The 27,832-nt window shown below is 46.7% G+C and overlaps 1 protein-coding gene across 2 annotated transcripts in view; it reads left to right on the top strand.

The window, feature by feature from the left end:
• The window catches only part of VCL (vinculin), a 110,542-nt gene that overhangs the window by 78,784 nt on the left and 3,926 nt on the right, over positions 1-27,832 (top strand). Inside the window, exons 16-20 of one of the 2 annotated variants that reach the window (XM_081956508.1) lie at positions 8,477-8,779; positions 11,203-11,327; positions 14,088-14,273; positions 22,282-22,512; positions 25,935-26,138. In XM_081956508.1, coding sequence (XP_081812634.1) covers positions 8,477-8,779; positions 11,203-11,327; positions 14,088-14,273; positions 22,282-22,512; positions 25,935-26,138 — 1,049 coding nt within the window. The remainder of the gene's footprint in view (positions 1-8,476; positions 8,780-11,202; positions 11,328-14,087; positions 14,274-22,281; positions 22,513-25,934; positions 26,139-27,832) is intronic. The other variant, XM_081956509.1, reaches the window with a different exon arrangement.

Below are 27,832 nucleotides of genomic sequence, written 5' to 3'. Positions count from 1 at the left end.
GGGACCAAGAAGAGGTCCTTTTATAAGCCACAAGTTGAAAAGGAAGAGATTCCTACAACTGATTTATTTATGGAAGTGCTCAAATCTTAGTGGGCAAAGCCTGGTGTTTTTCCCACTCCAGGCAGGAATGATCACAGGTTTTATAATCTTAACGCAACCTTCGCTCAAGCACTGCAGGTTCCATCCATAGATGTCCCAGTGGCTGGCCTGGCCTCCGCTTTTGTGGTGTTGACCAGTGATATTGCCAACTGTCTGAAGGCAGAAGATAAGAAGGTGGAAATGGTTCTGCGCAAGACCTTTCAGGCCGTAATGTGGGCGATCAGGGTGGTGGCTGCTGCTTCATTTTTTAACAGATCCACTCTGCTTTGGCTGGAGCAGCTTCGCGATAGAACCCCCGCTTCTGACGTGCGACTACTGCAGGACATCAAGAAACTGATGGCAGCCACTCAGTTTTCAGCTGACGCCATGCTGGCTGTGGTCAAGTATTCTTCCAGGGCTCTATCCTCTTCGGTGGCTTCTAGGTGCCGCCTCTGGCTGCGCAATTGGCAAACAGAGTCTCGGGCAAAGTGACATTTGGCAGGGGTGGAGTACACGGGAGACAAGCTGTTTGGAGCATCCCTTGATCCTATCCTAATCCAGGATAAGAATAAGCGCAAGGTCTTCCCCTCCACGACTAAGCACTCTGACAATACCCTGCGCCTTACTCCAGGAGGTCCTCTTACCGACCCCCTGAGCAGGACTTCCAACAGCCGAGGTATTCTGCACCCAGATATCCCAGACAGGGGGATAGGCATTCTTCTAGGGACAGATACAGGTACCAACAGCCCAGTAGGCGTCCCTTTCGAGGGAGGTAGGGGTGGCCGTCACAATTGCCATCCTGCAGTCCCTGGGGTTCTCGATTAATCTCGATAAGAGCCATCTAGCCCCTACCACTAGGCTCCAGCATTTAGGGACCATCATTGACTCAGTGGCGTGTGAGGTGTTTTTGTCACAGGAGCATAGGGACAGTATTTTGGAGTTGATCCAGGAGATCCGCAAGACACATTCTGTTCCTGTAGTCCTTCTCTCCAGGCTCCTGGGCAAGTTCATCTCCTGCATCGGGATAGTGCCTTGGGCTCGCCTTCAGGCCAGAGAGCTACAGTGGTTCCTGCTGCCCCACCAGAGAGATGGGACGTGCAACGCCATCTTCAAGGTTCTGGTGCCACCCCAGGTGTTTCTCTCCTTCCGTTGGTGGATGTCCCCAGCCCTGGCCAAGGGTTCCCTCTTCAGGGAGCTAGACAGGTTGGTCCTGACTACAGATGCGATTCTATTTGGCTGGAGGGAACACCTGCAGTCCCAGATAGCGCAGGGCAGGTGGACACCCACGGATCTGCGGATGAACATCAACTGGTTGGAGCTCAGGGCAATTCACTTGGCAGTTCGGTACTTCAAGGAAGCGGTGGTTGGTCAGCATATCCTGGTCCTGACGGACAATGTGGCGGCCTAGGCCCATGTGAACAAGCAAGGGGGCACACATTCCTTGGAACTACGCAACGAAGCAGTTCGGCTGGGCAACTGGGCGGAAAGGAATCTCTTATCGATTCAGGCAGAGCACATCTCCGGGATGGACAACCGACAGGCAGATTGGCTCAGAGGGAGACGGTGGACCACGGGGAGTGGCAGTTACATCCCAGCATCTTCGAGCGGATTTGTCAGAGGTTCAGTCGGCCGACAGTGGATCTCTCTGCCACTCCGTCGAACGCCCAGGTTCTGAGGTTCATCTCGCGGTCCCTAGCTCGGGGAGCAGTGGACATCGATGCCCTTTGCTGCAGATGGCCGTCTGGACTCCTTTACGCCTTCCCTCCCCTTCCTCTCCTTCCTGGGGTTCTGAGGAAGCTAGTGCTAGAGAGGGCAGAAGTGATTCTGATAGCACCCCATTGGCCCCGACGGCCCTGGTTCGCGGACCTTATGGGTCTGTCGGTTCTACCTCATTGGAGGATTCCCAGGGAGGTGGTAGCTCTGTGCCAGGGAAGTCTAGAGCATCTGGATCCGAAGTGGCTCCAGCTAACCGCTTGGCGCTTGAGCGGGAGTAACTGAGGGAGGCCCAGTTCTCAGCCAGGGTGATCAGGACCATTGAGGCTTCCAGGCGGAAGTCGACCACACGCATTTACAATGCGACCTGGAGTTCCTTCATAATCTGGTGTGTAGGTCAGCCCAGGTAGAGCCGGCCTCGGCTTCAGCACCGCAGGTACTGGAGTTCCTCCAGGATGGGTTGGAGAAAGGTCTGGCTCCCAGTACCCTCAGAAGGCAGGTATCAGCCTTGGCCACAGTCATTGGGGTGGGTGAGATCTAGATTCCTATCCCAACATCCGGTCATAAAGAGATTCCCCAGAGGCGCTGCTAACCTTCGGCCTCTGGTCTTCCATAGATTTCCCACTTGGGATCTGCCCACGGTGCTCCAGGCTCTTATGGAGGCATCCTTTGAACCTCTGAGGGAGATATCCTTCCAGCTCCTAACTCTCAAGGTGGTTTTCCTAGTAGCCATCACCTCAGCTAGGTGGGTGTCTGAGATCAATGCCTTATCTACCAGGGCAGATTTGTGCACCTTCCATGACAACAGGATGGTATTCAGGCTAGGCCCTGCTTTCCTGCCCAAGTTCAACACCCCTTTCCCTTTCCATAGGGGTCAGGAAGTGGTGCTTCTGGACTTCTGTCCGGTGCCTTCCCGAGAAAGGGAGAGGTCCTGGCACCACCTGGATGTCTGTAGGGCCCTGCACATCTACCTCAAACGCATGGCTGCCTTCAGGAAGTCGGAGGTGCTTTTCGTTTCCTTCCAGCCTTCTTCCAGGGGGGCGAAGGTTTCACCCGCCACCATTAGTAGGTGGATAAGGTTAGCTATCACTAGAGCCTATGAGGTACGGGGGATTCCAGTCCCAGAGGGCATCACGGCTCACTCTACCAGGAGTGCAGCTACCTCTGCGGCCTGGGCTACCCAGGCGCCCATTGAGGACATCTGCAGGGCGGCCGCTTGGGCTTCTCCTTCTCCTTCTCCCTTCATTAGACATTACTGACTGGATGCCTACACCTCTGTGGAGGCATAATTTGGCAGGAGGGTTCTTCAGGGTCGAGTACTTATCGAGTACTGATTCTCTTGCCACAGCTTCAAACCTCATTAATCTATTTCACCACCGACTAGCCCATTAACTTACCCTTTCCACCTAGGGTTAGGACAATATCTACAACAAACCAGGATACATCTTAGCATCTGTAACTAACTAACTTTGCCCCTATGATTTTTTCTATATGATCTTTATGTACACGAGGTCGGATTTGCTGCAGCTGCGGGAGTCCCCTCTCTCGCAGGTCTGGCCTCCAGCCCTCTCGAGGGCCCACCTTGAGGACGGGTTCATTAACCCAGAGAGGTGGAGGAAGCGCACGTTAAGGGGTTTTTTAATTAAATGTTTTTTAAAAGTTGTAAGGGGTTATAAGGATGGGGGGGGGAGGGGTTGTAGGGATGGGGGGGGGGAACTGGTTAGGAGGGATGGAAGAGCCAGGCACTTAGGTGTGGTCGAAAGAGGAGGGGGCGGAGTGGGGGAGGAGAGGGAAGATAGCATTCCTATGCAGGGCACCTTAATACCAACGGTCGTAGGGAGGGGCAGGTGCGAGGACAGTTTAAGAGCACGTAGTCGGTTGGGAGACCGGGGTTTTTGGTCATTCCCGGTCGTTTGTACCAATCCCTGCATACTAGGTGGTCAGGATCTACAGACCCAAGGCCTGAGACTGCTGTTATGCAATGCGAGGTCCGTTGTTAATAAGGCCCCCCTCATCCACGATCTAATTTTGGAGGGGGACCCGGACCTCGCCGGAATAACCGAGACCTGGTTGGGCCACGAGGGAGGTCTACCCCTTGTGGAAATGTGCCCTCCAGGTTATCGAGCATTTCACCAGCCTCGGGCCCAGGGAAGGGGCGGTGGGGTAGCAGTGATTATCCGGGAAGACTTAGAGCCGAGAGAGTTCACTGTGCCGCAGACATCCGGGTGTGAGTCCCTCGTCGTGAGATGGGGCCCAGGGAGGCAGTTGGGCCTGCTGATAGTATACCTGGCTCCTCGCTATACTTCAGCGGCCCTGCCCGAGCTCCTTGAGCTGATCTCATCGGTGGCGGTTGAGACCCCCAAACTTTTAGTGATGGGGGATTTTAATCTGCCGTCGATGGGAGAAGCGTCTGAGGGGGTTCGGGAGTTCATGGCTTCCATGACAGCCATGGACCTGACCCAGTTAATTCAGGGCCCTACTCACGAGGGAGGCCACACCCTGGACCTTGTTTTTGTCTCTGGCCAGTGGACGAGTGATCTGGGAATAGGGGATCTAGACACTATTCCCCTGTCATGGTCGGATCACTCACTTCTCCGGCTGGACTTCCCTGGTGCTACCCCCCGCCGCGAGGAGGCGGAACTGGAAGGTATTAGATGGTTCCGCCCCAAGCGCCTGATGGAACCGGATAGGTTCCAGACGGAACTTGGGCCACCTCCTGTGGACCTGACCCGCCCCCGAGTAGAAGACCTGGTAGTCGCATGGAATAATGCGGCTATCGGGGCCCTAGACCGGGTGGCGCCTTTGCGGCCTCTCCTGCGGCGAAGAACCACCCTGGCACCTTGGTTTACCGAGGAGCTAAGGGTGATGAAACGCCACAAGAGACGCCTAGAGAGTCGTTGGAGATCCTCCCGCTCCGAATTTGACCGAGCACAGGCACGAGCATATTTGAAGACGTACCTTGTGGCACTAAGAGCGGCCAAACGTCAACATTGCGCTGCTCTTATTGCGTCTGCAGATAACCGCCCTGCCGCCCTGTTTCGGGTGACCCGTTCCCTCTTGTTTGAGAGACCACGGGAAGCCCCTTTACAGGGTAGAGCAGAGGAGTTTGGGAATTATCTACAGGACAAAGTCGCTCAAATCCGGATGGGATGGACCCCTTTCAGTGGTTCAGTAGAGACGCCCGTTGCGAGTCTTGAGGGACCGCTTTGGGAGGAGTTTGACTCGGTTGCCATCGAGGATTTGGACAGGTTGCGTGGACGTCTGCGACCCACCACATGTTTATTGGACCCGTGTCCCTCCTGGCTTGTACTGGCATCCTGGGAGGTCACGCGTGACTGGCTCCTGGGCCTGGTGAACGCCTCGCTGGGTGAGGGGTCTCTACCGGCCGCCTTGAAAGAGGCGGTGGTGAGGCCCCTGCTCAAGAAGCCTTCCCTGGACCCAACGGACCTAGTCAATTATCGTCCAGTCTCCAACCTTCCTTTTTTAGCGAAGGTTGTAGAGAGTGTGGTAGCACAGCAGTTCCCACGTCACCTGGAGGAAAATGATTATCTAGACCCGCGCCAGTCCGGCTTCCGACCCGGGCACAGCACGGAGACGGCCTTGGTCGCATTGGTTGATGATCTCTGGAGGGCCAGAGATAGGGGTTGTTCCTCTATCCTGGTCCTATTAGATCTCTCGGCGGCGTTCGATACCATCGACCATGGTATCCTGTTGCACCGGCTAGAGGGGCTGGGAGTCAGAGGCACCGTTTTACGGTGGTTTGGCTCCTACCTCTCTGGTCGGACGCAACGTGTGTTGACAGGGGAGCAGAGTTCGACCCGGAGGCCACTCACATGTGGAGTGCCACAGGGATCGGTGCTCTCGCCTCTCCTGTTCAACACATATATGAAACCGCTGGGCGAGATCATCCGTGGTTTTGGAGTGGGATATCATCTGTATGCTGATGATACTCAGCTATACATTTCCACTCCGAACCACCCCAATGAGGCCGTCGAAATGATGTCCCGGTGTCTGGAGGCCGTACGGGTCTGGATGGATGGCAACCGACTAAAACTCAACCCTTCCAAGACGGAGTGGCTGTGGCTTCCGGCCTCCCGGTTCAACCAGGTGTTTCCATCTCTGGCCATCGGGGGCGTCCAACTAGCCCCCATGGAACAGGTGCGCAATTTGGGCGTCCTCCTGGATACCCGGCTGTCCATGGATAACCATGTAACAGCCGTGGCAAGGGGGGCGTTCCATCAGGTTCGCCTGATGCGCCAATTGCGCCCCTTATTGGACCGGGATGCCCTACGCACAGTCACCCATGCGCTAGTGACGTCTCGCCTGGATTACTGCAATGCTCTCTACATGGGGCTTCCCTTGAGATGCACTCGGAGACTACAATTGGTCCAGAACGCGGCCGCGCGGGTGATTATGGGGAGGACTAGATACTCCCCTGTAACACCTCTCCTGCGCGAGCTGCACTGGCTGCCTGTGGTCTACCGAGTGCGTTTCAAGGTTTTGATTATGATCTTTAAAGCGCTCCATGGCACAGGGCCTAGTTATATGCAGGATCGCATCCTGCCCCACACATCCCTACGACCAATTCGCTCACACAGAGAGGGACTTCTCCGGGTGCCGTCCGCCAAACAGTGCCGGGGGGCGACACCCAGGAGCAGAGCCTTCTCTGTGATGGGCCCAGCCCTATGGAATGACCTCCCCCGTGACATCAGGATGATTTCCGATCTCCGCTCCTTCCGTGTACAGCTGAAGACCCACCTCTTTCAATTATCCGGCCTGGCTCAATCGCAATCGTAATTTTCCCATTCCTCCAAACTGTTTTTTAAATTGTTCTTAAATATTAATTTTATTGGGTTTTTTACAATTGGGGTATTTTAAAGCAGATTTTTAACTGTCTATTGATGTAATTTGCTTCCTCCTCCGTGTATGTACGTGTATGTATGTGTGTTGTGTGTGTATGTACGTTTGATGTTGTTATATATGTTTCATGTTATATGCTCCATTGTACGCCGCCCCGAGTCCTACTTGGAAAGGGAGCGGCTAATAAATCTAAATTTATTATTAAATTTATTATTATTATTATAGGGTGTGTTGGACACTCGGGGGGCTCAGGCCCAATGATTTCCTCCCATGGACATCTAGCTTTGGTATGTCCCACATGTGACTCCTCCCACGCCTCGCTTCGGAGACTGTCAGTTGGTCTTACCTGAACTGCATGTCTAGAAGCAGTCGTGGGAGGAGTCACTTCCCGCCCGTACTATGTGCACCAGCGCATGGGGGTCCTGAGGGGGTTTAGTGGTTGGTCAGTCAGGCCTGGGGGGAGGGAGTTGTTGTCCCTTGTTCTTGTTCCCTTCCTTCCCAGGCTCTTCTTGGACTGGACCATTGGTAAATCTGGGGAGTCACGAGGAGGAAGCAGAGGGAGTGGCCTCAAATTTACCTCAGTCTCCGGGCAAATGGGCCGTGTTAATACCCACATGTGACTCCTCCCACGACCACTTCTAGACATGCAGTTCAGGTAAGACCAACTGACATTTTCTAAGAATCCTATAGCTGGACTCTCAAAAGATCTTGCCGAAAAGAAGTTACTTGTGAATAACCAGTTGGCGAAATATTATTATATGCTTAATGCTAGTATAGCCTAAATCATGCGATTAAGCAAAGAAATATGTTCCCTTTTCTGCCTTTAGAAATTCCATCCAAACTTTCTCCATGGTCCAGGATTGTTTTTTACTAGCTGATAACCCAGCGCTCTCCCGGTATTTATTTATCCCAGCCCTCCTTCCATGAATGTTGCTGCAATTTGTCATGTTGGATTTTTCCCCCTTACCAGAGGGAGCCCCCTTGTGGAATACTGTGAAACCGTTACCATGGCAACTCCACACACTGTACAATAGAAGACATTTTAAGGCAGTATGTTGGAAGCCATATGGTAGAATATTATGCAATTTTTAAAGTTGTGGATTTGACTCCCAGAATTCCCCAGAAAGCCAAGCTGGATGGGGAATTCTGGGCGTTGAAGTCCACGAGTCTTAAGGTTGTCCAGATTGGACACCCCTGGTCTAACCTGTTGAGCCATATGATGAGTTCGGTCTTGAGCAACCCTTGGGTGATGCATGTACCGTATTTTTGGAGTATATGACGCACCTTTTTCCCTCAAAAAAGAGGGTGAAAATCTGGGTGCATCTTATACACAGAATACAGCATTTTTTTGCCACCCGAAACCCCACCCCCTTCACCAAAATGGCCCTGCATAGCTTGTAGGAAGCTTTTAGAGAGCTCCTGGGGGCTGGGGAGGGCAGAAATGAGCAAACATGCTCGTTTTTAAACCCCCCCCCCAGCCCTCAGGAGCACTATAAGCTTCCTAAAGGCTATCCATGCCCTTTTTTTTAAGGAAAACAGGCCAGTTTTCACAAAAAAGGGCCGGGTTTTGATTGTTGTGACACCCCCCCCTCCCCAGGAGCACTCTGCAAGCCCCCTAAAGGCTATTCATGCCTTTTTAGGGGGGAAAAACGAGCCTGTTTTTGTGAAAAACGGGCCGTTTTTGTGAGGTTTGCAGAGTGCAAAAACTTTTTTTTTTATTTGCCTCTTCAAAACCTTGGTGCATCTTATACTCCGGTGCATCTTGTATTCCGAAAAATACGGTATGTAAAAAGAGGTTTTTTTTTTTTTTAAATTTTCATTCCAGGCTTAGTAGACGAAGCCATTGACACCAAATCCCTCTTGGATGCCTCTGAAGAAGCCATTAAAAAAGACCTGGACAAATGTAAAGTAGCAATGGCCAATGTTCAACCACAGATGCTGGTGGCAGGGGCCACCAGCATTGCCCGGCGAGCTAACCGCATCCTGCTGGTGGCAAAGAAAGAGGTGGAAAACTCCGAAGATCCTAAATTCCGCGAAGCGATTAAAGCCGCCTCGGATGACCTGAGCAAGACCATTTCGCCGATGGTGATGGACGCAAAAGCCGTGGCAGGCAACATTTCTGACCCTGGTGAGTGTTTCGCTAGGCTGTCTCCAACCACTGGCTTTTGACCTTCTTTCCTGGGAAATAAGTGCGGAGCTTCTGGCAGCTTGTGGGGTTGCTTTAGTGATGCAGTATAAGAAGCATCACCAAGTTGTCAGGCCTGGAAGCCAGCTTTTGCATTGAGCCTTCTGGCCTGCCACATTCAATGCTATGGGAAAATGGGAAGGGGATTATGTGGAGTATGGGCAGTGGTTTGATCCTCCTGGTTTAACAACCAGCTCAGTGATTATGTGTGCGCGTGTGCAATTCGAAAAAAATCTTCATTTCCGGGTTTCTTCGGAGGAGTAGCACAGCTGATTCATGCAGCAATCCGCTCTGAAGTGCGAATCATCTGAGAAGATAAGGGTAGGAAAATAGCGCTGGTGGGCAGGCTCATCTGATTGTTGGGGCGAACCGGTTCGCTCCCAGCTGATCATCAGAACTACAGGTTTGCCCAAACCACTCCGAACCGGTTGAATCTCACCCCTGAGTATGGGAGATACATAGTCTAAATAGCAGGGGTGGGTTCCGGCAGTCACTACTGCTGGTTTGTTCATGACTGCGCCGTGCATGCACTTTTTGCATGTTGTGTGCGCATGCGCAGTGCAATAAAAAATGCTATGCACATGTGCAGAAGCAAAAAACAAGATGACGCTGCCTATGGTGCTGCCCGGAGAACCGGTTCGGGTGCATGGCACGCCTGGGTCTCTACTGGTTCCAACGACCCAGGCCGCCAAAGCACTACCGGTTCAGCTGAACCGATAGGAACTCACCTCTGCTAAATAGCATTCGTTTCTCAGAGAGTCAAGGACATTCTGCCTGCACCTGGAGAGGTGTGACTGGGAGGTATCTCCAGTTTTGGATGGTGCCTGATTGGCATGTGATAGACATGTGGGTGCTGGGCAGGGACTTGAACTTTCTTTTGGGTGGGGAAAACCTGGAACCTTTCAGATTCGAGTTTTCCCAGATGTGCCAATATGACATGTCTAATAAAATGGAACTTTGAGGAACTTCAAACCTCAGAGTCTTCTTTTGTTAGGGGTGTTACTTGGATCCCTGACACAGGTTGTGTGAGTGAACTTCTTTTTTCCCCAAGTTTCGACCCATCTAATTCGATCCAGCAGATTGGGCCAGCTGCAAGTCTTATCAGCCAAAGTTGATTGGTGGGAACCAGAAGATGGGCTTTCTCTACTGTAGTCCCTGCCTGGTAGAATGGTCTCATGGAAATTAAAGCCCCCCCCCCCCGACCTTGTTGGCCTTTCACAAGGCTTTAAAAACTGGGCGGTATTCTGCAGAGTGGGCGCTTGGATTGTGTGATCGGCTTGCTTACACGTCTTTACTATTAGTGTATCTATCATCACGGTTGTGCTTACATGATGTTTTTATTGTTTATAGGTTTTTGATTGTTTTAATGGGTTTCAGAATTTTTGAATTGTAAGCCGCCCAGACGTGGTTAGGTTGGGCAGCTATAGAAATTGAAAATGAATGAATGAATGTTGATGTCTCTCTCGGCAAATAGCTGTTTGAGTAACACAACATCCAGTGCTAGGGGCTGAAAAATGGAAAGTTGTCACTGTCAGGCCTGCAGCCATCTTTTCTTTTGGATCTTTGGCCTGCCACACTTTCTATTATTCTACTATGCATTTTCTATCGTGGGAAAATGGGAGGGGGATTGTATAGAGTTAGATGATATGTAACCATAACAAAATCCTTTCTAGAAAGCCAAGGTCATCCTTCGTCTTTTGCACCTCTACACCTGACCGGAATTGGATGGGTGGAACTGCCAGCATGGCAGTGGGATATTGGACCATGTGATGGGCTTGTGGGTGTGGGGGAAAGATCTTAAACTTTCAACTGGGTGGGGAAAACCGGGAAGCTTTCAGATTCGGGTTTTCCCAGATGTGCCAACATGGCTCATAATGAATTGGAACTTTGAGCAATACTTTGCCTTGGACTCTGATTTAATTTTGGATACTATTTGGAACCCTGAAAGTCACGTGGAAAAGATCAAGTCCGCATGTGAAGGTTCCCTTAAGTTGATTTATGGCTAAAAAGCCTATGCGTAAGGGTCTTCTCAACTAACTGTTAGTATTTGCTTGGAGTTAAATAAGGGTCAGTTCAAGGGAAGTTGAATTTAGTTTGCTTGTGACTACGTAGGGATTCTAGACTGATCCCTCGTTTAACTCCAACCTCCAGGTTCTGAAACTCCTTCTCCTACATTAAGTTTAATAATTCCTTTGTTTCTTTATCTTACCATTATCCCCTGGCTCCTGAGTCTCTTAACATCACTGGAGAGTTTTGTATGTTTTGGGTTCAGGTGGTGCCAAGTCGCTGCCCAAAGCTAGTGTTAACTGCTAGATTAAAACACTTTGGTAGCAAAACTTTAAAATAATCTCTCTCTTTTTTGCCAGGTTTGCAGAAGAACTTTCTTGACTCTGGATACAGGATTCTTGGAGCTGTAGCCAAAGTCCGAGAAGCCTTCCAGCCCAAGGAGCCAGATTTTCCCCCTCCTCCCCCTGACCTTGAGCAACTCCACGTAAGGAGCCATTAGTGTTAGCATTGTTGATGAAGAAGACTATCTGAATCTGCAGCTGTCTGTTTAGAGCTGGGTTTCTCAAACTTGGCAACTTTAATATGAGTGGACTTCCAGGATTGGAAAAATACTGGTTTAGAGCATGTTTGTGTGTTTGTAGGGTTGTGTGACTGTATTGCACAACTAAATCACTTGGCATCTAACTTAGATTCCAAAAACACTTGATATCACAGTATTCTTTTCCATTTTCAGAATAATTTGTAACAGGTTTTTGGGGTGTAATTTTAATTTCTGTGGCTTCTCTCTGACTTGATTTGCATTAATTATCTGGCTCCTGCATGGTTTGTTAAGGAAAGTAGCAATTCACGAAATGCATGCCGCTTACGGTCACACCTACACTAGATGATGTAAATATATTCATAAATAGAAATCACAGCCAGTGTCTAAAAGTGGAACCGGTTTATTTTTAAAAGATTTAAATTGGTGATTGGGATTGCAGAAAGTCCTTCAGCTCTGGCCACCGGAACTTCCATCAAAGGACATAGAACAATAGAGTTGGAAGGGACCTTGGAGGTCTTCTAGTCCAAGCCCCTGCTTTAGCAGGAGACTCTATATCTTTTCAGATGTAGCTGCCCAGTTTCTTCTTAAAAACCTTCAGGGATGGAGCACCCACGATTTCTGAAGGCAAGCTGTTCCACTGGTTAATTGTCCTCACTGTTAGGCAGTTTCTCCTTGTTTCCCAGTTGCTTCTCTCCTTCATTAGTTTCCATCCATTACTTCTCATCCTTGATGCTTTGGAAAATAGTTTGACCCCCTAGTCTTTGTAGGAGCCCCATCAAATGCTGGAAAACTGCTATCGTGTCACTCCTAGTCCTTCTTTTCATTAAAGTAGACATACCTAATTCCAGTAACCGTTCTTTATAAGTTTTAGCCTCCAGCCCCCCTAAAAATTCATCTCGCTCTTTTCTGCACTCTTTTCAGAATCTCAACATCTTTTTTACATTGGGATGATCAGAACTGGATGCAGTATTCCAAGTATGGTCTTACTAAGGCTTTGTAAAGCCGTACTAGAACTTCATGTGATCTTGATTCTATCTATTAATGCAGCCTAGGATTGCATTGGCTTTTTTGGCTGCCGCCGCACATGGCTAGCTCATATTTAAGTGACCTTGGTTTTTCCTGCCCAGGTGTAAAATCTTGCTTTTCTCAACATTAAATTTCATTTTGTTGAAATGAGCCCATTGTTCAAGTCTGTCAAGATCTTTTTGTATCCTGAGCTTATCTTCTGGGATGTTAGCTTAGCATCATCTGCAAATTTAATGAGTTCCCCTTCTATGACCGTCTCATTGAGGTCATTTATGAAGATATTGAAGACATCGCTAAGTGAATTATTTATGGTTTATCAAGATATTGAAGATTTCACGTAAGAGATGTGGCCATTAAGAGAGTAACACCAGTTGGTCGTAAACGGCATCACGTGATGCTGCAGCCATTGTGAACACATGCCAGTGGCCTGAATTTTGATCATGTTACCACAGGTATGCTATGCCTGTCATAAGCACAGGCATGAATCCTAAGCCATATTTTTCAACACCATCATAACTTTGAACGCTAAATAAATGGTCTTAAATGGAAAACTGCTTGTAGTTGCAATGAAAATGTTCAGTTGAGGAAATCGATTTCTATCTGAGCAGCCTGGAAATTCTGGTTGTTTGCTTCTCCCTTAGTGTGCTTATATAACATACAGTTGGCACAGTAATTTAATTTTAACTAGCTCATAACTCGGCGTTGCCCAGGTATTTATTTATAGGGGGAAAATGTCTGGACCAAATGTAATTTGTAATGTTGGATTTTCCCCCTTATCAGAGGGAGCCCTCTTGTGGAGTACTGTGAAGCCGTTACCATGACAACTCCACTATGCTGTACAGTAGAAGCCATTTTACGGCAGTACAGTAGAAGCCATTTTAAGGCACAACAGGCTATATTTTAACAGAACACACACCCTGAGAAGTGTTAGGGGTGCCTTACCCCCACAGTATTTGTTTCCAGAGAGTAAGTCATCTGTGTACCAAGTTTGGTTGAAATTGTTCGATGCATTCTAGAAATATTATTTGTTGTTGTTAGTTGAGAAGTCGTGTCCGACCCATCGCAATCCCATGGACAACGTTCCTACAGGCCTTCCTATCTTCTACCATCCTGTGGAGTCCATTGAAGGTCACACCCACTGCTTTGGTGACTCCATCCAGCCACCTCAATCTCTGCCGTTCTCTTCTTCTTTTGCCCTCAGTCTTTCTCAACATTAGGCTCTTCTCCAGGGAGTCCTTCCTTCTCATTAGGTGGCTAAAGTATTTGAGTTTCTTCTTCAGGATCTGGCCTTCTAAAGAGCAGTCAGGATTGATCTCCTCTAGGATTGACCGGTTTGATCGCCTTGAAGTCCAAGGGATTCGCAGGAGTCTTCTCCAGCACTATAGTTCAAAGGCCTCAATATTATGCAATTCGGAAAACCCCAGCGAAGAGTGAAGGAGATGCCTCTTATGAATTAGGAGATAATTGCAGACAAATGTGCATAAAGTAAAATTTCACTTTGCCCTCAGCCTTCTTCTTCTTTTTTTTTTTTTTTGCCTTCTGAGTCATAAGATTCTTGTTGTAAACATCAACTAACAACAGGGATTATTGTTGTAAACGGGCTAAAAACATTAACAAGTCCATCGTGGAATTTACTGTAGATCCAGCTGTTGAAACCCAAAATGCTTCTTTCCGCAGCTCACCGATGAACATGCTCCTCCAAAGCCCCCCCTGCCTGAAGGGGAGGTCCCTCCTCCTCGCCCCCCACCCCCCGAAGAGAAGGATGAAGAGTTCCCGGAACAGAAGGCTGGTGAGGTGCTTAACCAACCCATGATGATGGCTGCCAGGCAGCTCCACGATGAAGCCAGAAAATGGTCCAGCAAGGTAGGTCCTTAGCGTAGATCTTTGCATTGATGCTTCTTGGCTTAGTTTGCTGACTTAGAAGATGCCCTTCAAGGAGGATTCTGCATTGTAGATTAGAATTCTTCTCCTCCCACCATTTCCAGAGCTTGTTTCCTTCTCGTCTTGCTTCGGGTGTGTGAACTTGGTAATGTTTGTGCTGTTGGATTTTTCTGGAATTGGAAAGAACAAGAAGTCAGAACACGAAGCAGGCAGAGAATCTGGTGCTGATTCTCCCCCTTTGAAGTTTTATCTTGGAGGTGACTGTTGAAAGGATCCATTGGATGCTTTCCAACAAGGCAGGGATCTCAATTTGAATCAAATCGTCTCCCCTCTGTCTCCTAGGAATGATGGAGTCTAGCTTACATTTTGCTTTGGGGTGTGTGTTTCTGAATGCTGTCTCTTTAAATAGAGATAGAGGTATTCACAGTACCTGTAGATGGCCCTCAGTTATAAGACTCCAGGCAGTGTTCCACAGGAGAAGCACATGGAACAAAATAAAACAATAATGCTTGATTATTTTGCAAAGAGCTAGAAACGGACACGGTGGCTGAGTGGCTAAGACGCTGTGCTTGTCGATCAGAAGATTGGCATTTCAGCGGTTCAAATCCCTAGCACCGTGTAACAGAGTGAGTTTCCGTTACTTGTCCCAGCTTCTGCCACCTAGCAGTTTGAAATCATGTAAAAAGGCAAGTAGAAAAATAGGAACCAACTTTGGTGGGAAGGTAACAGTGCTCTGTGCGCCTTTGGCGTTTAGTCATGCTGGCCACATGACCACGGAGACATCTTCAGACAGTGCTGGCTCTTTGGCTTTGAAATGGAGATGAGCGCCACCTCCTAGAGTCGGGAATGACCAGCACATATGTGTGAGGGGAACCTTTACCTTTAGCTAGAAAGTTACATGAATTTTGGAAGCTTCCTCTGGCTGTGTTTTCATGTTACCCAAAGACACTGAAATGGTGCCTTACAATATAGCATTGTATTAAGACATTTTGTAAAAAAAAATTTTTTTAAAATAAAAAATCTCAGGGAAGCACAGAAAAATAGATATTACAATCAACTATCCTAAGAGAAAATCACCGGTGGATGTTGGTGAATGTCGACATTCACCGGTGAATGTCGACACATACCAATTTCGGTCTTTCACGGTGACATATTGTTACTGTGAAAGTCCGAAATCTCAGCGTAACGCTTTCCTTTGGCTTTTTAATTCGCGGTCCTGGAAACTACTCGTTCTAACCGCGCAGGATCGCAGGTTTAAAAAAACAAGCCCGCGAATAGAAGACGCTTAAAAGGAAGCGAGGAGCCGAGGTATTAGGGTAAGGGTGTCGAGAGGATAAGGACATACACCAAGCGACTATGTGAATGTCGACATTCACCGGTGAATGTCGACATTCACCAGATTTCGGACTTTCATTCACCGGTGAATGTTGACATTCACCAGATTTCGGACTTTCACAGTAACATATATATATTATGAATGCAAAACACTAAACTTTTAAAAACCTTCTCTTTTTTTCCTTAGAGATGATACAGGAAAGGGCCATCCAGAACTAGCTTTCAGAGAAGTTTCTGTCCTCTGGTATTTTGGTTCCCCTGTCATGTTTTGACTCCCAAGGACTCTGATATCCTTGTGGGCTGCTAAAATGGTTGGCCAGAAGGGGAAAAATAAACCAGCAAGTGAATTGCTTGGTTTCTGTGATGTTCTAGACACCATTTATAGCAGGGGTGTCAAAGTCAAGGCCCTGGGGGCTGGATCCAGCCTGCAGGGTGCTTAGATCTGGCCCATGGGGCCTCCCTGGAAACAGCAAAGGACTGGCCTGGGGTGCCTCTGCCAATGAAAATGGAGCTCAGGAGAGCCACATGTGGCCCTTCTGAGCTTTGTTTTCACTGGGAGATGTTTGCAGGAGACCATCGGAGCCGAAAACGGAGCTCGGGAGCCCGTTTTCGCTGACAGAGTGCTCAGGCCACCACAGGTGTCCACAACATGAGTTACAAGCTGGCCATGCCTGCCCTGGCCACTCCCACTCCAGCGTTCCCCCCCCACCTCAAGTTCAAACACAACCCTGATATGGCCCTCAATGAAATCAAGTTTGACACCCCTGATTTATAGGGTTTGATAATGCAGTTTTCTTCGTGCACACTGCAATGTGTAATGGACCTTCTGAGGCCAGAAAGAAGTGTTCCATTTTTTTCCCTAGGTAACCCGATCTTCTTGTTTTATTCCATGGTGGAAAGTTGCAGGGAGCTGCAGAGTAGAAGGCCAAAACACAGTTTTGTGTGTGTGTGTGTGTGTGTGTGTGTGTGTGTGTGTGAGAGAGAGAGAGAGAGAGAGGGAGGGAGGGAGGGAGGGAGGGAGGGAGGGAGGGAGAGAGGGAGGGAGAGGGAGAGAGAAGAATTGATAGAACATGGATGGAGATAGGCTAGTAGGATAGATAAAGGAAGATAACCAGGGATGGGCTTCAAAAAGTTCAACAACTCTGCTCGGTTGCTGGGTGCTCGTGGCCATGTTGGGAGTGGCCTAGTCAGCCTTCTGCACCACAGTTGCGGGGGGGGGGTTGCCTTCCCCAAGCTCCGGAGGCTTTCCTCGAGCCACTGGGAGGGTGAAAACTGCCTCCCCTGGGCTCTGGAGGCCTTCCGGGAGGCCTGTTTTTCTCCCTCCCCAAGCCTTGTGTGGGCCCTGCCCTTACCTCGCATCCAAAACAGGCCATGTGGAGACTCCTGAGAGTGGCGGGGGGGGGGTAGGGGCAGGGCATGGTGGGCAAGGCCAGCCAGAGGTGGGATTTGGAGGGTCTCCAAACTGGCCATCACATTAGCTGCGGGTTGTCCCGAACCCAGGCAAACCTGTAGCAGCCCACCCCTGAAGATAATGAGAGACTCCAGTGTAGCTAGTATGCCCGTCTAGGAAAGAATGGAGAACTGGGACAGGGCAAAGTTATTTTGTCTGTCTTTGAGCTTCCCCTCCCTCCTGTCAAGACAGCCCCTCCCAAGGCGAGATGCATCCCGCAATGAATATCTGTAAGATTTTAAGCTCTCCCTCCTTTTTAAAAGTGGCAAGTCTAGAAGAAAATGCGATGTTTGCCAATGTATATAGCCCAGCAGATGTTAATATTTAAGTTACTGACATGAAATACAGGATTTGTGCTTAAAATAATGTGAACAAATTTTTCATCTTGTCTCCTTTTCTTTTCCTTCCCCAGTCTGCCTATAATGTGCCTAAACTTCATCAGTTTCTCAAAACAATATTATTTATCCTAAATGAGCATTAAAATATGCAACTTGTTTTTTGCTTGAAGTCAGGAAATCGTACAGTTTATTATTTTAGACCCTACTTTCTTTCTCAGATATTGTACTACTATTAAATCTTGTGTTGCTGGAGAAGGCATAGAAATTGGGGACAACCTAAGAATTAACATAAAGTGGCTAGTTAGAATAACAAATAGGATGACATTTGCAAGTATGATGATCCATTTTGTTTTTTCATTCATTGTCTACACCAGCGGTCACCAACGGGTGGTTCGTAGAGCAGTGGTGGTTCGTGAGAAAATTATGATGGTCCGCAGAAAAATATTTGCATTTTTAATATTGCACTAAATCAGCATCCTCAAACTACGGCCCCTGGGCTGGATATGGCCTGCCCAAGCAATTACTCTCGCTTGCTGACGGGATGGGGTCCTTCAGGCACTTAGCTTGGCTGCCTGTTTAGTAGCTGCAGCCCTTCCCTCCCTCCCTCCCTCCCTGGAAGACCAGGCACTCATTGAGCAGTGCACGAAACTTTGCCGGGGGCTGATCTAGCGCCCGGGCTGACTACAAGAAAAACATTCATTCTTGCCCATATTTGAGATTTCTAGCTGCAATGGACAGCAAACATTGGGTTGAACCCGGGTACTTCTCTCCACTAACAAATGGCCAAGCTAAGTGCCTGAAGGACCCCATCCTATCCCTAATTCATATTGGTCCATGGGATTTAAAATTATGAATTTAGTGGTCTCTGAGGTCCGAAAGGTTGGTGACCCCTGGTCTACACTGTTATCAAGCTATAAATGATAACTTTTATCCCTTTTCTTATAAAGGACTACTTTATTAAACACAGGCTTTGATTTTAGAAACTTAGAACAGAACCTTCTCGTAACAATTAAAAATGAATTTTATGAAATATTACAGGTATATTTTCTGCTGATGAAATTTAGTAGCATGAAAACCAAGGAGTGTGTAATGCAAAGTTGCCTATTTTAGAAGACAAATGGGACAGTCCAGAGTGGGTTTTTGTTTTCCTTGGATAAAACAGATGGGGCTGAATTCTGGGTCTTTGCAAAGCTGTTGTTGGGATATATTTCTCTGAAATCTGTTGTGTTCCAAATGTTGTTGCTATACCAAAAAGGGAAGGGAAAAATGATGGATTCAGTGATTGACATATCTTCCTCAATTTATATTGATCTCTGCAACTAGGGTGTTTATCCTAATTGTGATCTTTTCCAGTGTTTGAAAATCTTGGTTATTGAAAGGGGACAACTGATTTAACTATTTGCGAAAATTCTGTTCCTAGATTGTTGCAGAAAAATAGTATTTTTGTGGGTTGTGTTAGTCAGTTGATATGCCCAATGAACAGGAAGTGCAACACCATTATTTACGATCATTTCTTCAATCTGGTACAGAAATTTCTCACCTCTGGGATTATTATCATTGCAAATTACATTCTGCTCCAAAGCAAAACACTATGAGGTTTTTTTTAAGAGCTTAAAAACAACTAAGGGCTTTGCACATTTATTTAAAAAATTGCAAAATGAAATGCCTTTATGAAGATGGAGGTTGATAAGATTTGTCCATTCTGAGAAAAAAAATGGAAGGATCCACCTTTCCCTCAAGGCAGATTGTGCGGAATGCTATTTCTATCTTTTTTAAAATTTTGTTCTAGACCCAGATTGGAAAATCTGAGCTATTTCTGGAATTTGGGATGAGGCTTCAAATCTGCCCACACGTAGTGCAAACTTTGAAATTTAATCTTGCCTGTGACTCTGCAAGTATTTTTTGAAATTTTGTAACTTTAAAGAAACCAACCTGATACTTTGAGAGGTTGCATTTAGAGTTAACTTTTCCCTTGAGTGCCTATTTCTTAAAAGGGTCTTCTTTTAAGTAGGTAAAAGTTGCTACTTTTGAAGTATCGACACAGATTGAAAACTGTGTTATAAATAATATGTCACATTGATTAGCTCTGACAACTTTCTACAGAAATCAAGCTATCATGAAAAAAGAGGTCAACTTAAAATAATTTTCAGAATTGAAACACAACCCTGGTGCAGCCATCATTGAAATCGAGTTTGACACCCCTGTTCTATATGTTCAGCAGTTGTGTGTCTTTTTTTGGAGGTAGTTCCTTCCTACACACTTACCCACCCTTAGATTTATGGTTGGAAGTGCAGAGAAGACGAGTTGGAAATAAACTTTGCAGAGGTCGAATTCTCAGTTTAATCATTCCTTTTATTCTCTTCCCCCAAACATGTCAGATTGACCCCCAGTGGAAGAACAAGGATGGTGCAGCCCGCTGAAATTTCTGTTGACAAATTCCCCTATCTTGTTAATCAAGAGACTATTTTGGAGTTTGCTGGTATCTTTGCACATAAAAATAGCAGTTTTATTCTTTCAGAATGCCAAATAATTTAGCACACATAACCAGAGCCTTGGATGAAATAAGGGCCACCACGAAGATAGTGAGGGACTAAATAACAGTGGAAATATGATTGAATCTCCGGGCCTTGAAAACGGTCAATTTTGCCTTGTCCCTTCTTTCCAGCCTTCTGTTCTGTGATGAGCTAGCACTGCAATGGTTGTTACAATAATACTGGGTTGTTTCGTTTTAGGTACTTTGGGATGTGATTTGGGATACCGAAGCAAAAGATTTAAATCCCTTTTCGGATTTTTGTAAACAACATTGTGGCAAAACAATCTTGCTCCATGTCATAACTTTCCACTAACAGATTTGCTTTGACATGTGCTGTTTAACATCACTTTCTGTCAGGTAATAGTGGAGACTGATTAATGTCCTTTAATGCCCATTCTCTCTTATTGCGGGGGGGGGGGGGAGGAGTGGGCTGTTCTTTCCCCCTTCCACCGTGCTATGCTCTCCATCAGTGGTTCTCAACCTTTCCAATGCCGTGACCCTTTAATACAGTTCCTCATGTTGTTGGTGACCCCCAACCATAAAATTGGTGTCACAAAAAATATGTGTTTTCCAATGGTCTTAGGCAACCCCTGTGAAAGGGTCGTTCGACCCCCAAAGGGGTCCCGACCCACAGGTTGAGAACCACTGCTCTCCATTGTTGTCTTCTCCATGGCTGGATCAAGACCCTGGGAGGTGTATGTGTGAGAATGCCCATGTTTGTTCAGCCCTGCACTCCTCTGGTGGACAGTGGTGCTCTGTGTATCAGCAACCTCTCCTAACCCTGGCTCTGAAAAGGATGTTTAGATGAGCAAGCATGGAAGCAGTTGTGCAGCCTGCCTTCATTTTCACAAAGAATCCTGCATTCAGTTGTGGTCACCATGCTATAAAAAAAGATGTGGAGTCTCTAGAAAGAGTGCAGAGAAGAGCAACCAGGATGATTAGGGGACTGGAGACTAAAACATACGATGAACGGATGCAGGAACTGGGCATGAGCAGTCTAGTGAAGAGAAGGACTAGGGGAGAAAATAAATACAACGATGAAATAATTGAGTGGGCTCTTTTTTTCCTTTCGTTAAACCTTTTGTTTAATTTTGTTAAATTAAATTAAACTTAGGCAAGAAAAACCAAAAGTACACATATAGACTGGGTGAAAGCAGGCTTAATAGCAGTGACTGTGAGAGAGATCTTGGAGTCTTAGTGGACAACTAATTAAATATGAGCCAGCAGTATGCAGCGGCAGCCAAAAAAGCCAATGCAGTCCTAAATTGCATTAACAGAGGGATACAATCAAGATCAATTGAGGTACAAATACCACTCTATAATCTCTTGGTAAGGCCACACTTGGAATACTGCATCCAGTTTTGGTCGCCATGATGTAAAAAAGATGTTGAGACTCTAGAAAGAGTGCAGAGAAGAGCAACCAAGGTGATGAGGAGACTGGGGGCTAAAACATATGAAGAACTGTTGCAGGAACTGGGCATGGCTAGTCTAGAGAAGAGAAGGTCCAGGGAGACATGATAGCATCCTTCCAATATTTGAGGGGCTGCCACAGAGAGGAAGGGGTCAAGCTATTCTCCAAAGCACCTGAAGACCAGACAAGGAACAATGGATGGAAACTGACCAAGGAGAGATTCAACCTAGAAATAAGGAGGAACTTTCTGTCAGTGGGAACAATCAACCTATGGAACAGAAGCTGCCTTCGGAAGTTGTAGGAACTTCATCACTTGAGGCTTTCAAAAAGAGACTGGACTGCCATTTGTCAGGGATGGTATAGGGTCTCCTGATTGGGCGGGGGTTTGGACTAGATGACCGACCTACAAGGTCCCTTCCAACTCTGTTCATCTAATCTAAGAGGGGGTTTTGCAGCAGGGAGTCACCGTGAATTTGGCCTCCTGGCTCAAAGCTGCCCTTTTCTTCACATTGCCATCCTTCATAGCATCCTCTGCTTGGCTGAGATCCCATGTCAGTTGGGCCTGGTGCCCCCCCCCTTCCATGTCATTCGTGCCCACCTCTCTATCCGCTTTAAGTGTTGCCTTTCCTTTGTGTCTTTGTCAGCGGCATTATTGTCTTGCCAGGCGAAATGTTGTGGGGAAAGATAAGGCCATTAAGGAGGGGAAAAGAAAAAAAACATGTCTTCCCGAACGCCTCTCGAAGGTGTTTCTAGTTTTCCAGATCCCTTTGTGAACCTCCCCATCCCTCCGCCGTCCTTCCCTCGCCCCCCACCCCCACCAGAGGTTTCCTAAATGGGCTCGGTTCTTGCTTCTTTGACCAGATCCTGCGTCTTATACTAACTGTCCCTGTTTCTTCACCCTCCCTGTCCACCACCTGCCAAAGCCTGAAGTGACCAGTGGGGGTAAGGAAGCCCCCGCTGAGGCTAGCCTAGGTGTAGCCCAGGAGGAGGCGGAGGAGGAGGAGGAAGCAGAAGCTGAATTCACCCTCCCCTCCGACATGGAAGACGATTACGAGTCTGAGCTGCTGCTCATGCCAACCAACCACCTTGTTAACCAGCCAATTCTAGCCGCTGCTCAGTCTCTGCACCGGGAAGCAACCAAGTGGTCCAGTAAGGTATTTCCTCCGTTTCCCCCCTCCATGGCGACTGATCTGCATTGCATCTGGCCATTTTGACACATTTGCATCACTCTTGATCCTCGGCGGATCCCATGGCTTTTTTTTCCCCCATGGTTTTTTTTTTTTCCCAAGTTTGGAATGGATTCAAGTTTGTCTGCATTTTTCATGGTTGAGGGGAACCGCTTGGCTTCACAAGTGTTGTTAGGCGTGCTGATGGCCAGCCCAAAGCTTCATTCGGCTCACCCTTCACTGTCCTTTTCTGAATAAAGACAATGCCCTCCCTTGCCTTTTACCTGTCTTTCTCACCTGCCGGTGGTTACCTAAAAGAGAACCAAAGGAAGGAGGGCACGACTACCTGTGAAGCCATTGTTTGTTCGCTGCCTTTCGGAGACTCCCAGACGAGCGAGGGAGGTTGCCACTCCTGAAGTCATTTAACATGCAACGTTGTGCTTTCTGCCTCTTGATCAATGGCTTCTACTAAACTTTTGTTCCGGCAAGGAATGGCTTGGAATGGCACAGTTGCCAAAGAGCTGGTCCTGCGGGCAGAGAGAGGCTGTGACGGAGGGGAGGAGGTTTTGGACGGAGGGGGGGAGGGGCTGGAGAGGCTCTGCTGAATGCCTTTAAGTTGCTAAGTTCAGACTTTGCCCTCTCGTGTTTCAGCTGCATTATTCATGGAGATGGGCGGGTGGGTCTGTGGCTTATGACGGGAATGGTCTGTTGGCACTAAGCACCAAAGAGGAGTTTGCCAAGCTCTGCTGGATTATTTTCTCTCTCTCACTTCCTTAGAGTAGCATGCTGCAAAGAATAAACGTGTGGCTGGGCAGCTCTGTTGGTGTGGTGTATGGATGTGTGTAATGTATCGGAAATTAGTTTCTCTCTTTCTTTTTTCTTTTTGCACTCGTGAATGGCCAACTGGGTGAATGGCATGAAATTCAAATGGCATCGCCCACGCATAATGGGCAACGGTGGAGTGTAATCTGGCTTAATTCTCTTCTGTCCAGGGCAGAGGTCTTCAAACTTGGCAACTTTTAAGACTTGTGGACTTCAAGTCCCAGAATTCTGGGAGTTGAAGTCCACAAGTCTTAAAGTTGCCAAGTCTGAGGACCCCTGGTCCAGGGCAAGGCTTAGCTGAAATGAATGGGGAAGTTTGGCTTTTGCAGGAGAACCACCGGTGGGATTGCGAATATACGGGCTCTCTTGCCCCCTCCCTGAAGAGCAATTTGGGCAAGGCAGGTGCCACCCCTTGCCTCTTGTGGCAGTGGCCTCTCACGGACCCGTCAGTCTTGGTTCTCCTCCCCGACCATCCAGAAGGGGGCATGGCTTTTATTTGGTTGGGAGATGGCCAATGGCACTTGGACTGGCTTAAGTGCACTTGCAGAAACAACAAACCATGTTTTCCATCCTGGCTTGTACTCGTGTCTATTGCTACGTTGCATTTGTTTAATTTGTACCCCTTAAAATGAATGTGTTTAACAGGAGCTTGGATGTACAATAATCCCGAAGTGGAGCTTTTCAGAATTTTGCATTGGGACATGTAAACGGATGAAGGCACATCCGAATTTCTTTCCTCAAACAGCACCGCATATATTGTCTTTTTCATTACACAATCACAAAATTTTGCATGCCAAAGATGGGATGGCTTTTTCTACTTCCGTATGTTTGCTTCAACATATTCACTCATCTGTCTTCTCACAAACATGGCATCCTTTCGTCTAACCTAAGGACCACACTGCTCTGAATATTCTTACAGACATTTTCATTTGAATGGCAATCCTGACACAAGTGGGGACACGGTGGCTCAGTGGCTAAGATGCTGAGCTTGTCGATCAGAAAGGTCAGCAGTTCGGCAGTTCAAATTCCTAGTGCTGTGTAACGGAGTGAGCTCCCGTTACTTGTCCCAGCTTCTGCCAACCTAGCAGTTCAAACACATGTAAAAATGCAAGTAGAAAAATAGGGACCACCTTTGGTGGGAAGGTAACAGCGTTCCATGCGCCTTCAGCATTTAGTCATGCCAGCCACATGACCAAGGAGATGTCTTCGGACAGCTCTGACTCTGGCTTTGAAACAGAGATGAGTGCCGCCCCCTAGAGTCAGGAACGACTTGCACATAATGTGCAAGGGGAATTTTTACCTTTACCCGACACATGTAGTTTATTCACAGAATAATGGCTGATAATGGTTGGATTGAACATTGAAAGCTTCAGACTTATAATGTCATGATGAAGCTTGGTTTAGCACAACAAATTAAGGGAAAAGTTACCTTTTTTGTTCTACATTCCCCTCCATCATGCAACTGTGAGGAGGGAAAAGTTTTCACTTCTTTTTTATCAAGTAATCACAGCTTCTCATTTTGTCTGAATGCAGCAGCAAACTATGATTAATCATAACAGTGACTCAAAACAAGAGTTGGGTTTTTTTAGAGATTTAAATGCAGATTAGTGACTTTCCTTATTTTCCCCCCAAGAGGAAAATAGTTCATTTTGTCAAAGAAGAATTGGTAATTCTTCGAGTTATACATTGAAAGAAATGTTAGTCAATGGGTTAACCAATTAATGGATGAATTCTGGATATGTTTATATATGAATAGAGTAAGCATTCAGATGATGTTTTATATCTGATGATTAATAGCATTTTCTGGCCTTTTTGATTGGAAAAAAACATTCCATTTGCCGATGCATTTTAAATTTAGTTGATCAAAAAGGCTTCTTCATCATCATCATCATCAAATGACCCCATAATCCCTTGCAGGGTGGAGTCTGGGCAACTGAATGGAGCCAAGTGATTACTGGCCAGATGCCCTTCCTGTCGCCAATGCAGAGTTATATTCAGCAGATATATTCTCATGGTGCCCAGAAAGACAAATATCTGCCTCTACCTAGGATTGAACTCACAGTCTTCTGATTGTGAGGTGAGAGCTCCACCTCTAGGCTACCGTACCACTCAATTAAAAGGCTTAAATAACAGAGCCTTTTCCAGGCGTTTTCTTTCTCCATTCAGAATATTCAGTTCCCAACATTTACTTTAGATTGACCCTGTGACTTTATTTCTTATTCACCCGTTAAGAATATTCACCATCATCACAACACAATGCTTTTAAGACATTCCTTTGGCCGCCTTATTTGAAACGATGGGATTCCTATCAGAGACTTAAACATCTGAACTTGGTCATTTTCACTTTGGCAACGCTACTAACCCTTACATACTGTGTGTTTGTGTGAGTGAGTGTATCCACTCCCTCACCTCCTGGCTGAAGCTTGTTGTCACTGAAGATTGGGAGAGAGTTTCACACGTGCCCTTTGTGTTACAGTCCTGTTTTTTTTCTTTCGTTTTGTAAAGCAGCAACTGCACAGCCCCCAGAATGTGGCTGTCGTTTGGGGCGCATGGAGCGATCACGGCTGCTCTCCTTTTCTTCCCCCCAGGGAAATGACATCATTGCCGCAGCCAAGCGCATGGCCTTGCTGATGGCCGAGATGTCCCGCTTGGTGAGAGGTGCCACCGGAAACAAGCGGGCTCTCATTCAGTGTGCGAAAGATATTGCCAAAGCGTCCGACGAAGTGACCCGTCTGGCTAAAGAGGTGGCCAAACAGTGCACGGACAAGAGGATCCGAACAAACCTCCTGCAGGTATGCCATGAAACCTGGCTTGGAAAGTGGAGAACATCTCTAGCTGGGAAGGGCCTATCCCAGGGGTGAAATTCAGCAGGTTCTGACAGGTTCTGGAGAGCCATTAGCAGAAATTTTGAGTAGTTCGGAGAACTGGCAAATACCACCTCTGGCTGGCCCCCGAGTCGGGTGGGAATGGGGATTTTGCAGTATCCTTCTCCTGGAGTGGGAAGGGAATGGAGATTTTGCAGTATCCTTTCCCCAGGAATGGGGAGGGAATGGGGATTTTGTAGTATCCTTCCCATGGCGTGAGGTGGGAATGGAGATTTTGCAATACCCTTCCCCTGGAGTGGGGTGGGAATGGAAATTTTGCAGTATCCTTCCCCACTCCAGGGGAAAGAATGGAGATTTTGCAGTATCCTTCCCCTGGAATGGGAAGGGAATGGGGATTTTGCAGTATTCTTTCCCTGCCACGCTCACCAAGTCATGCCCAGAGAACCGGTAGTAAAAAAAAAATTGAATTTAACTACTGGCCTATCCGTGATTGGGAAAATGCACCTGTAGGACCAGCTTTTTGAAGTTATACATCCTCTATTAAGTTGCCAAATCTGAAAAACACGGATGCAGAATGATGCTTTGAACAGAGAAATCCTCTTCAAAAATTATCAAGGAAATACTCCAGCCTTATGTTTTCCACTGCTGGAAAGGGATTGGACCTAATTTTTTTAAAAAAATCTTTCTTCAAGACTTATGCTAATAATGCAGATGTAGAGACAAAGGAAATATTTAGATCAAATATGAATGATGCATGGAGATACAAAATCCCAAGGGAGTATGGAAAACATACCAAAAAATCAACAAGAATTGAAATACTAAAATAGGCAAGAAATGATGGATAGAAATAGAATACATACTAATACAAGATTTGTTCTATTAAAAATTAGAATAGAGGTAAAAATTAGAAAGGGGAAAAATATTATTATGCATATTCCTATATAATATTTTAAAATTAATATGTAGATGTAAAGATCAGAAGTTGAAATATTGTATTATGTATACTTAAATTATATTATTATGGTTACTAGTATTGTATATTAAAACATTGAATAATTAAATGATGAAGGATTATATACATGTTGGAGCAAATACCAACATGTTAATAAGTTTAATTTTAATATTTATAATATTACTTACTAGGTGATAACCTGGCATTGCCCCGATATTTATTTATAGAGGAAAAATGTCCGGACCGAACATAATGTTGGATTTTTCCCCCTTACCAGAGGGAGCCCCTTTGTGGAATACTGTGAAGCCGTTACCATGGCAAATCCACTGCACTGTACAGTAGAAGCCATTTTATGGCAGTACAGTAGAAGCCATTTTAAGGCACAACAGACTGTATCTTAACAGAACACCCCCCAAGGGTTGTTAGAGGTGTCTTACCCCAACAGTATTTGTTTCCAGAGAGTAAGTCATCTGTGTACCACGTTTGGTTGAAATTGCTCAATGCATTCCAGTGTTATGCTGGAACATACACACACAGAGCCATTGTTATACATATAGATTACAGATTATTATAATGATGTATGATTAATGTATCTAATATTGTCAATTATACATACACACAAACACATACACACACACATACACACACACACACACACGTAATGTAGGGTTATTTTTGATGCAGACCACCTAAGTGAAAAGCAATGATA

Source organism: Natrix helvetica, assembly GCF_964273705.1.
Source record: "Natrix helvetica genome assembly, chromosome: 5".
NCBI lineage: Eukaryota > Metazoa > Chordata > Lepidosauria > Squamata > Natricidae > Natrix > Natrix helvetica.
The sequence above is the reverse complement of the archived record's forward strand: the minus strand, read 5'-3'. Positions and strand labels throughout refer to the sequence as shown.